This window comes from Anastrepha obliqua, chromosome 3, assembly GCF_027943255.1.
Source record: "Anastrepha obliqua isolate idAnaObli1 chromosome 3, idAnaObli1_1.0, whole genome shotgun sequence".
Taxonomy (NCBI): domain Eukaryota; kingdom Metazoa; phylum Arthropoda; class Insecta; order Diptera; family Tephritidae; genus Anastrepha; species Anastrepha obliqua.
The window spans coordinates 66,457,135-66,469,330 of record NC_072894.1 but is presented as its reverse complement, the minus strand read 5'-3'; the positions used below and the strand labels follow the sequence as shown (position 1 = coordinate 66,469,330).

At 35.4% G+C, this 12,196-nt stretch overlaps 1 protein-coding gene across 3 annotated transcripts in view; it reads right to left on the bottom strand.

Moving 5' to 3' along the window:
* Positions 1 to 450: 450 nt before the first annotated feature.
* Positions 451 to 12,196, bottom strand: part of LOC129240832 (hippocampus abundant transcript 1 protein-like) — a 35,019-nt gene continuing 23,273 nt past the window's right edge. For all 3 annotated transcript variants that reach the window (XM_054876850.1, XM_054876849.1, XM_054876848.1), the window contains 8 exons: positions 7,806 to 7,901; positions 7,376 to 7,708; positions 7,049 to 7,240; positions 6,736 to 6,944; positions 6,544 to 6,630; positions 6,383 to 6,480; positions 1,628 to 1,915; positions 451 to 1,567 (listed from right to left, as the gene is read on the bottom strand). In XM_054876850.1, the coding sequence (XP_054732825.1) occupies positions 1,470 to 1,567; positions 1,628 to 1,915; positions 6,383 to 6,480; positions 6,544 to 6,630; positions 6,736 to 6,944; positions 7,049 to 7,240; positions 7,376 to 7,708; positions 7,806 to 7,901 (1,401 nt within the window). In that variant the 3' untranslated portion in view covers positions 451 to 1,469. The remainder of the gene's footprint in view (positions 1,568 to 1,627; positions 1,916 to 6,382; positions 6,481 to 6,543; positions 6,631 to 6,735; positions 6,945 to 7,048; positions 7,241 to 7,375; positions 7,709 to 7,805; positions 7,902 to 12,196) is intronic.

The window sequence follows — 12,196 nt, the reverse complement described above, 5'->3', positions numbered from 1 at the left end:
TCTACTTTATAAAGACGAAAACTTTAATCGCGTTTTTCCGGAATAAGGTTTTTTTACGCGATGCCGAATAAAACTCAAAAAGTAATCAAGATATCAACTTAAAATTTTACAGGAATATTCTTTAACATACGAGTATTGGCCTTTGCATGTACCTCAAATTTTATATCAGCACTAAAAACATTGTTTTTATCAATTTGTTTATAAAAAAGTGTATTTTTTTTCTTTCTCCCTTCAAATTTTCATTTTTTTCGTTTGGTTAATTTCATTTGATACAAGAGGCTGTACATTCCACGGCGCAAATTAAAGAAGCCACGTCTGAGCTGTAGCGCCGCCATTCTTATTGCATGAAATGATTGAAAAACTCGTTGTCTGAAGGAGCTGCCCACCTTGAAAACACGGTTGAGCACTAGAATTATTATTTTTACATAAAAAAGTTAATTAAGCTTCATATATGTGCAAATATCTGTTATGTATTGTAATTAAATTAAAATACTCAAACAAGAATTTGAATTTTGTACAGTGAAATTATCTTAAATGTGCAATAGTGTTGGTGCAGTTAATCACATTATGCTGCAAGTTATCTTCAATGTGTAATAAAGTGGTGGTACAATTAATCACATACTCTCATAGCAATTAATCACATAATCATATATGTACTCTAATAACTAAATTAGCTACTAAAAGTAATCATAAGAAGATAATAGGACCGATTTTAGTAAAATAGAAACAGTTCAAATGACTTTTTCCATAAAAAAAAACGGAAATGTACAAATGTCCTATATAATACATATACACCGAAGAATTTATTGGATATGAATGCCCCAAATTGCGCCACCATTGAGGAAAAGCGATTAATTTCAAGTTAAAATTACAACTTTTAGGAAATGCACCTGCTTTATCGCACTCGATTTTCTTTTCTTTTATTCAAATACAACGCTAAGTTTAAGGTTTCACAAAAATATTTCAACTCTCATTATTAAAATATACATTTGAACTTAGTGGAGTAGCCACCTAATGTGAAAAAAAACTATATCGAATTAGATGTATTGTATTGATATTGAAGATATAATTCGTATAACATAATATCTTATGTTATGTCCAGGACATTGCGTAGTTTTTTACAAATTTATTAAACAAATCCAGGTTTTAAAAACAAAACCACAAGCAAAGCTTAGAGCTCTTTTTAATATTCTACATTTGTTTTTTATATACAGCACATACATACATACAGAACAAACATGCATACATGCATTAAAAATACATTTGCTCTCTAAGGTTAAAATTATAAATAACTTCATTATAGGAATTCATTTTGCTATTAGCTTAAAATTTAGCATCTACAAAATAAAAAGTCAGCACTTATTTAAAGTTTATATCTTTTCTTTTTTCCTCTCTGCTCTGCATTTCACAAATTCATCAAAAAAATACGAAAACAAATATGTCCTTTTTTGGTTTTAATTTACTAAAAACTACAATTGTGCCATTGAATCAGATCGCATTAGTGGTGCTAGTGGGCTCGTCGACTTATTGCCGCATTCAATTTCATACTGCACATCTACGGAGGTACCTAGAAAATATAAAATGCATTCATGCCTGCTTGCAGTGTGTAAAAATGTGAAAAACTTACGCTTCTTTTCACTTGAAGTTCGACTAACATTTAAATCGTTATGCTTTTCTGGAATGTAGATTGCAACCAAAATTGCCAGAATTACCATTAGTGCACCAATAGCAAATGGTGGACCTGGTATCAATTCTGTGTATTTATTACTCTCCTTTTGTACTGAGTCATCAGGATTTTTTCCCAACAAATCATCATTTAAATCCACATTGAATAAATAGAAAATAACACCAAACAAAGCTGGTCCCAATCCATTACAAAGGCCCCTCATACCAGTTACCATACCTTGAACGGCACCTGTAATTTATTTAAAAGATTATATTGTTGTAGGGCAATGTAAATAGTTTTTTATCTAATTTGATATAAAGCTGTAAAATTAAAAAAGCAGACCTATGGAAACAAACACTGATGCAGAGTTAAAATTATAAATAAAATTGTTACAATTATTTTTATAACCACTAAAAATCCATCATCAAAAAACTTTCAGGTAAGCCTCTATGTGAGCGAAGTTATTTTATATTATTATTTATTATTATTTTATATTCCCCACGCCAATTTCGCCCCGCATGCCACGCGAAGCGGGGTCCATTTTCACCGAACACGACGGCACATTTGGGATTACAAGTCGTATCGGTACTAAATATTTGTTTTTTATGTTATGTTTTGTATTATTTTATTGTTATTTATTTCAAAGTATTTTGATTTTTTATTAGAACTCGTTTAAAAAGGACCTAAAACAATATTGCAAGTTTTTATTATCACAGCTTTTTGAATATTACCGTGTATTTTTTTTTTTTGTCAATTTTTATTAATTAATTAATTTTAAATTTTCTATAAAAGTTGTTGTTGTTGTTGTTGTTTTAACAGCATAGTTAGCCCTGTCAGTGTAAGTATATCGTCGGTCGTCTTCGCTATGACAGCCGGTTCTACGTTACCGGAATGACTCGGGTTTTTCCCGACCAAGGGCTGCCGCCCCAGCACACTAGCCCTGTCTAGTGTATCGTATATCTATAAAAGTTGTATGCAATATTCCTGTATTTGAGATTATGAGTGGTATGATACTCACTTCGTTCTGTTTGCATATCTGTTTTATTTGTTCTGCTAAATCCACTAGACCAACAACAATATTTTGTACATTTGATTGTCAAAGAAAAGTATAGGCAAAGTAGAAAACAAACAATGAATTCTCCTGGTTTCACGCTGGGCTGACAGCCACATGAACACGACGAAAGAAAAAAAAATAGCTGATTTACCGATACCACGTTTAATAGATTCGCCTTGGCTAAATCTGTGTTTTTTTCTATGGACGTTGTTATCATTTGGTATGCTTATTTCAAGTAATTGGGTAGCATTGTCTTTTTTATTGATTATTGTAATATCTGGTTTATTGCATGCTATTGTTTTGTCTGTGTAAATTGTTCTATGATAGTATATTTTGTATCTGTCGTTTTTAACTATTGTGTCTGGTGTGTATTTATGTATAGTATAGCAGAGAGAGTGTTTTCTTGAATATTTAGATTTTTAACTGAATATTTTCTTTGTGAATGATTTTAGCTATTATGTTATACCACTCCATGTACTCTTTTGTTGCAGCCAATATTGGGTAACCTCAGAGCATATATGGTCTATTGTTTCAACACGTATCATATATTGCATTTTCGGCATTTTATTTGATATTATTAATATTCCCTCGCCACTTTCAAACAGAGTTCAGATTTATTGTTTTGTAATGCTCGTAAATTATATATTGTTATTTCTAATACGCAAACGTATTTTAAATTTTTTCGCCGTATACTTCTTATCATATCATAAAGTATACCCCATGGACAGTTTAGTTAATAGTGAATAAGTAACAGCCTCATAATCAGCTTTACGAGGTATGCAATGCAACTACAAGCCAAAAAACGCAAATAGAAAGTTCCAAGAACTTAATTAAACTCAAACCTGTTTGTAAATAATAAATGAAAAATAAACAGAAAACCAAAAAATTTTATCGTTTTATAATTCCCTTAGGGTACTATAGAAAACGATTCCGGTACACTCTGCAAAGAGGCACAAGAAACAGCAGAACACGTTCTATGCGAATTCCCAGCAATTTACCAATACATATATTTTATCCAATGATGGTCTTAGGAAAGGACTGGTGTCGACTCAATGTATTGAAAGGAAAAACAAATAAACCTCTAACGGTTTTTTGAAGCAAACTTAAACTTTATTGAAAATTAATTAATATTAAGATAGTTAAAAACATGAAGTAATTTGAAATATTAATTTCTTCTTCAGAATTTTGGGTTCAACCTAAGACGTCTAAATACTCATTTGAAAATGTGGCAGATTTGACAATTCGAACTTGTCATTGTCATACTCAAATGCAGAAGTTGCAATGAATTATTTTAAAACAAAATTCCTAACCGTTTGTTCTTTCACTCAGTAAATCAATTGTATCACATAAAAAATTATGCAAAAGAGAAAATCGTTGTTGAATAGTTATTCCAGATGATGTGAATTATCACATGAATAATAAACACGTTTATCTGAATTCAAGACTAGAAAGCATTTTTATGGGTCAGATCTGGGTCGCGCAAAAGCAAAGATGTGTGAGCAGGGGTTATCGTGATGCAAGAGCCAATTTTTGTTCTTCCACAAATCCGGGCGTTTCTGGCGGATTGCTTTGCGCAAATTGCGCATAACTTGCAGGTAATACTATTTATTGACCGTTTTACCCTGTGGCAAGAACTCATGATGCCCAACGCCCCTGCAATCGAAGAAAACAGTAAGCAAAACTTTTACATTCGACCAAACTTAGCGCTCTTTTCGGTCTTGGTTCGTGCGGCAACTTCCATTGAGGATGATTGAGCTTTGGTTTCCACGTCATAACCATAAACCCACGATTCGTCACCAGTTATGGCCCTCTGGAGCATATTTGGGTCGTCGCGGACAGAGTCCGACATCTCATTAGCAATGTTCATGCGATGCTGCTTTTGGTCGAAATTGAGCAGTTTTGGTACGAATTTTGCGGCGACCCGTCTCATGACCAAATCATTGAAAAAAATCGAATGGCACGAGCCAATCGATATGTCTAGGTCCTCAGCAACTTCTCTAACGGTGATTCGACGATTGGCCAAAACCATTTTCTTCACTTCCTCAATTCTTCCGTCTGTGGTTGAAGTGCTCGGGCGTCCGGCACGCTTTTCGTCGTTCACACCTTCTCGGCCTTCTGAGAACATTTTGTACCACCGATAAACGTTGCTTTGGTCGAAAGTAGCTTCTCCGTATGACACAGTCAACATTCGGAATGCATCCGCGCACTTAATTTCGTTTTTCACACAAAATTTGATACAGGTTTTTTGTATAGGTAAAAATCGAAGACGAGCCGAAACACGTGCAAGCAAAGCAGTTGTCAACAATTAACTTAGTATTCAAAATGGTCGAACTCGTCGGCATCAAAATTCGAATATACCTAACCTGCAAAAATTCAAAATTCGCGATACTTTTTGAACACACTTTGTGTATACATAGAGGGTAATTGTTTTTACTGAATCGTTATGAACGAATAAAATTTGTGTTATTGAATTATACGATGCATTATATGTTTATATTTTACATTTTTAAATATAAACAGTTATGCTAAATATGCATGCTTTGATTGAAAAAAATAGAGTGCCTTTAATATGGCAAAACACTTTTCTCCAAGTTTTGATGCCTTTTGAGATGCAAGTGTTGGAAACACTGCGGAAGATTCTTGTAAAGAAAGGGAAGAATTTCATACTTTTCTATTTGAATTTTATAGCTCAGTGAGCCTGTTAGCGCACTTCAATGTGATGCCATATGACACGGAGAGATTATTGTAAAGAGATTTGCTCGAAGAGCTTAATACAAAACATTGTTGTAGTATGCACACTGTTTACGCTTTTAATTTAAAATTTCACAAGCCATTTGAGAGGAGAAAGTTAAAACTATCTCGCTTAGGGCCAATTTTTAAGTGTTAATTTAATTATTTAGCGTTCGAATTTATTATGTAGCCGAATGAGTTGGTGCGTCACTACCATTCGGGAGTGTGTAGGTTCGAATCTCCAGACATGAGCATCAAATAATAGAAAAAGTTTTTTTCTAATAGCAGTCGCCCCTCGGCAGGCAAATGGCAAACCCCCGAGTGTATTTCTGCTATGAGAAAGCTCCTCATAAAAACCATTTGGCGTTTGGATTCGGCTTAAACATAACAAAAATAAGAGGTGTTCGGCTAAAGACATCACCGAAGTATAGGCGCCAGGTATTTATTTATTTCATTTTGAATTTGTTTTTTTGTTTAAAAATTCACCACAGTTGAATTGGCACTGAAAAACTGGCCCTTAAACATAAAAAAAAAAATAAATAATTGGCGCGTACACTTCTGTTAGGTGTTTGGCCGAGCTCCTCCTCCTATTTGTGGTGTGCGTCTTGATGTTGTTCCACAAATGGAGGGACCTACAATTTCAAGCCAACTCCGAACGGCAGATATTTTTATGAGGAGCTTTTTCATGGCAGAAATACGCTCGGAGGTTTGCCATTGCCTGCCGAGGGGCGACCGCTATTAGAAAAATGTTTTTATTAATTTTGCTTTCACCGAGATTCGAACCAACGACCTCTCTGTGAATTCCGAATGGTAATCACGCACCAACTCATTCGGCTACGGCGGCCCTTAAACATAGTTATCGCTTTTACGTGCCGCACGCTTGAATTTAGTTAAAGTGAAACAATAAAATTTATATTTAGTTAACTTCTTACCCTGTCTGTCAGGATGTGAATGAATAGAAACAAAAGCGCTTATGGCTGGGTAAGTTATTGATCCGAGTGCCGCCAATATGCCTGCTGCCCACATCATCCTTGAAGTGAAATACAAAACAAGTCAAGGATATAATGACAACAAAATTATATTTATTACTTACCATGACTTACTGCCTAGACCATACCAAAATAGTTGCAACATTTCTAGTACTAAACCTAAAATAATAGTATTTTTTGCACCAAATACCCTGTAAGATGGAAACATATTTCATTAGAATACGAGTATATAGCTTAAATTTGAAGCAAAATTAATGCACATTTTATATGTAAAACGGAATGTAGCCGCTACTCACCGCATAAGATAGCCCAACGTCACTTGCACGGATATACTAAGCGTACCAACAACTGCTATGAAAACGGCCACTTCCATTGAATTGAAGCCCATTTTCAATTTCAAATATACAAATATACATGAATATTGCCCCGCCTCAGGCAAGTATGACAACAACACAGCAACACATTGCATAAGTATGGTCTGATCGGAGCCCACTTTGCGCAGCGCCTATTCATCATGCATACGTACATATGACAACAAATTGAAATATTAACCATTAAATATACAACATAAACATGCAGATGTGAAAAATTAAAGCACTACTAGCTTACAGAAAAGGGATCAGCCTGTTCCCAGCTTATGGGCGCACCCCATGAAGAAGGACGAATTTTTTCTGGCAAGCTTTCGGGCACGGCAACCAATATGAAGAATACGTCAAGGACAGCGATGGCTGTCGCAAGCGCAGCAACTAGCGTATCACCATACGTCTCCATTAGCAAAGCACCGAGTGCGGGTGAAATCACCTTAATAGGAATGTGAAAAAAAAGAAAATATAAACATATAGTATTCATTTCATTTTAATTTTAATTAAGTTTGCTATTTGTGTTATTTCTAAGTCATGCATCAGCATAAACTACATACATATGCGCAATACATACCAGACTGGCTGCAAATGTAGCCGAAACTAAGCCATACGCACGCGACCTCTCCTCGACAGTAGTGACATCAGCCACATAAGCAAATACCACAGAAAAAGTAACTGCCAGTGCACCACTTATGGAGATCATTGCGAAAAACCACCACGAATTGATGGCCATTAGCGGTATAGGTGCACACGTGAAAAATACTGTGATGAGTAGGAAAAATTTCCGTCCCCAAATATCGGAGAGAGCACCTACAAGTGGCGCGCTCAAGAAGGACAATATACCTTTAATGCCCATTACAAGTCCGTTCATGAGAAACGTGTGATCAGGAAATGTCTGATTCAGAGTCTGTAAGAAATTAAAAAATAATTATATAATTATAATTAAAATATTTAAAGATAATTAAGAAACAAATTGTACAAATCAAAACTTCAGAAGTACTTACCGCTATTACTGGCATTGTTAATAGACCCCATGCAAAGAATTCTAAAAATATTACAACTAAGGCGTGATATACGCTAGGCTCGCCAATGCCAGAGCTCTGTAAAAAGATATGCAAAATTAATGTAGCAAATACTTAAATTACTCAAATAAATTAAATAAAAAAGTTTAAGTTAAGAAGATTTATAGCTATTAGAAACTATTTATGTTTATAATTATTTTATTAGCTATAGAAGATAAACGGGAAAAAACTATTTTGGAAAAAATTGTATTCGTTACTGGAGTCAAGATATTCTAAAAATACTTCCGACTTGCAGGAAAAAATTATGAATTAAATGAACTTCGATTATTTTTGTGATTTTATCGACATTTTCAAGGAAAGCACAATTGCAGGTAATTAGCTGTTACAGTATCGGCACCATTCACAATTTCAGTGGCCTTGGTTGCATGCTCGCCCCTATCAAACAAAACCTGTAAAATGTACCGAATTTTCTCTTTGTTGACATCCACTGTTAACGCCCTGTAACCCACAACTGAATGGGACAAAGCAAAAAACAGTCAAATATTTTTTTAGTGTGAAATGTCACCTTGGCAATGAGTATAAACTTTAATTTGTTTGAACGATACTTATTCGTGAAACACCAAAATGACGAAAAAGTTTTTTCTAACAGCGGTCGCCCCTCGACAGACAATGGCAAACCTCCGAGTGCATTTCTGCCACGAAAAAGCTCCTCATGAACAAAATATCTGCCGTTCGGAATCGGCTTAAAACTGTAGGTCCCTCCATTTGTTGAACAACATTACGACGCACACCACAAATAGGAGTAGAAGCTTGGCAAAACACTCAAAAAGGGTGTAAGCACCAATTATGTATATATTATAACAAAACTAGGGGCAGTATCTTCTAATGTGCGAATTAAATTAAAAAAAACCCAGGTGAGTTATAGTTGGCTACGTATGCACGTGTCGGTAATTTCACGGATTTATTCGTTCAGGTACCAAGTGTTTATATCAAAAAGTATTGCATATCAGCGAACATTGTAAAATCTAATTTCTGAAGTGTAACAAAGTACTACAAAATGTTAAAATAAGTGTACAAAGTTTGTGTTTGTGAACAATGTATTTCTTTTAAAAATCATCTTTCGTGCGGGGTGATATAAAACTAGGGAGAAAAGCCAAGTTATATTACATAAAAATCGTTTAAGCCTTGTTTGCGTTGAACTCCCAGGACAGCAGCATTTGGGATTTGAACCATCTTTTTTTTCTTTTTGACAGCTAAAATAAAATCCGTGAAGTGTCACAGATTTAGTTTATGGCTAGATATTTACAAAATATATTAGAAATGATAATTTTCCCAAAAATCATCTTTTCAAATTACGCCCACTTTCACTTCGGTGACTATATTAACAAACAGAGTTGTTGTATTTGGAGGTCGAAATCATGGATAAAATGTTGCATTCATAACAAACGACTGTTTGGTGCGGATTTTAGTCAGACGACACCGCTGCAGTTAATGGCGAGCATTACAGCGTCATGTTCAGTAATTGTTTGTGTTCCCAAATGAAAGAGGATGGCATGGAAGATAGCGCTACATGCCCCACCGTTATTCGAAATTTTGTGCACTGTCTTCGAAAATCAGCCGAAACTTTGTTGCCAATTGACCGCCTACAAGCTTTCTTTTGATCCCATTAGACTATTTTTTATAGAGAGCATTTAAGGATAAATGTTAAGCCAAATTTTTTTGTCAGAATGGGCTATTGTACCGTCAGCTATGGAAGTCATTTGAATATAGTAAAATGGTGCTCCAATTATCCTTCGGATTATGTAATTCGCCATAAAAAATTTTGAGAGAGCTACTTTTGTGCGATACCTTTCGATTTACGAAAAAATCGTTGTCTACCAAATTTTTATCGGAAAATCATAGAAGTAAGTTGTCAAATCAAAACAAAGAAGGTAAGTAGGGGAAAAGGTGAAATGGTTGAAGTACCACTCTGGCACTCCCACAGTAGCACTAAACCGCCGTTTTGATACCGTTATGAAACCTCCAATAGGCAGACAACTACGGCCAACCAGAGCTGTTGATATCATGGAGAAAATTTATGGGATTTAGATTGGCGGCCTTAATCGACTAAGTACCAATCCCGGACATTTACAGAGAAAGTGCCCAACAGTCTCCTTCTCTGAAAGTTCCCCACAGCTTTTACAAGGGGGAACTCGTTAATTTTTTCGCCCTATGATCGGATAACATTTGAACTATTGCTAATTGGCCAGCCGCCCAAGTTGACTTTTGTTGCTTACAATTTTAGATCTATAATTCCCACAAACATATAATATATGGGCACGAGCCCACTCGGCTGCGGCAACGGATAACCATTACTTTGAGGCCCGGAACAGAATTGCAGTGGGTTGACGGGTCATGATCAGCTGATCCACTTCCTTCGGAAAATGCAGTCGGTTAAACACAACTGCGACGGAGACGGAAAACACTATTTCGACGGACCGGTTTTCAGCTGACATTTTGTGGCTATAATAAAATATTTTTCAATAGTGAAATCTTTTCATGTGCTATATTTAAGAACTTGTTGAAGCTTATTGCTACAAATAAACAAGTTTTTTCTAAATTATTAATAATTTGCAGGGTTTCAAATCGAATATTATTTGCTTGTTATTTGTCTGCTGCCGCTTTTAAATAAATAGTCATCAAGTAATCAGAAAAGCAACCCTGAGTCTTCAACACGTCGGATAACAAAGAAAACAATCTTATTATTGAATAAAATAACCGACGGTAAGAAAGCCGTCCTCGCCGCAATTATGTGCAGTTTCATACTATTAAATGTGTTCTAATTTTAACAGCGGGTACCCGTCAAGGCGTAAACCGCTGTCCGCTGCAATTCTCTTCAAGCGATTAATGTGGATAATTTTCTTCCATATGAAGCGCATGCTCGGAAGTATTTTATATGGAAGAAAATGCATGCCCAACATCGTATGCAAAAAAAAATAACCAACATAACTTTTGAGCCATTTCCAACATGCACTTTATTGTACTAAAATTGAATGGGCTATAAAACAGCATACACAGAAGCTTTTTAAGATTCTGATTGAAAAGTTGAAAATGTTGATGATAATTTTTTAGAAATTTTTGCAATTTTTGTGAATTCGTACAAAGTTTCAAAGTTTAATTTATAAAGTTTCTGCTATACAGTGAACTACGTTTTTATAAAAAAATTACGTCAAATATTTAGGATGAAAAATATTGCGAACATTAGAAAAAAACTAATCATGTGAGCACAAATGTTCGTATTAATAATCGCCCTAGTTGTGTTTGACGGATTCAACCTAAACATATTCACTAGGGCTGAATTGCCATTATATAAAGCGTTTTTCAATAGGTGCGCTTCAGTCTTTTTCCGATAGGGAAAATAATGTTCTGTTGCTGCTACTTGATCCAGATTTTTTCCAAAAAATCATCTTCAGTGATGAAGCTCACTTTTGGCTCAATGGCTTTGTCAACAAGCAAAATATGCGTTACTGGACAGAAAGCAATCCACACGTGATTCATCAGGCACCGTTGCATCCCGAAAAAATCACTGTTTGGTGCGGTTTACATGCCGACGGCGTAATTGGCCCATATTTTTTCGTTGACGAGAACGATCGCCATTACTGTGAATGGAAATCGATACCGCGACATGATAAACGATTATTTTTGGCCGCAATTGAATGGTATGGACTTAGACGACATGTGGTTTCAACAGGACGGGGCCACAAGCCACACAGCACACGCTACAATTGATTTGTTGAAGAGTAAGTTCGATGAGCGCATTATTTCCAGAAATGGACCGGTCGAATGGCCGCCACGCTCGTGTGATTTGACGCCTCTAGACTATTTTCTTTGGGGTTATGTGAAGTCATTGGTAACATACAGTAACAAGCCGGCGACGATTTGTGAGCTCAGAGCCAATATTTAACGCGAAATTGCTGGAAGGAATATCGGCCGATTTATGCAAAAGAGTGGCCGAAAATTGGGTTCAACGATTGGACTTCGTAAAACGTACACGCGGTGGTCATGCAAAAGAAATCGAATTTCATTCTTAAATGTATATGTTTAAACTCGATAATAAAAAAAAAAATTAGTTAAAAAAGTCAAACCGTTTGTGTTTTATTAAAAAAAAAAGTTGAAGCGCTCTTACTGAAAAACGCTTTATATACATATTGGTACACCCTTTTTTTTTGGGTGTTTGGCCGAGCTCCTCCTCCTATTTGTGGCGTGCGTCTTGATGTTGTTCCACAAATTGGCATTACGTCTGTCGAATTGTACAATCAAAATCGACAGAAATCGTGATAAATAGCACATTTACGACACGAAAAAATTAGTAAATATAAACGTCATTTTAGTGC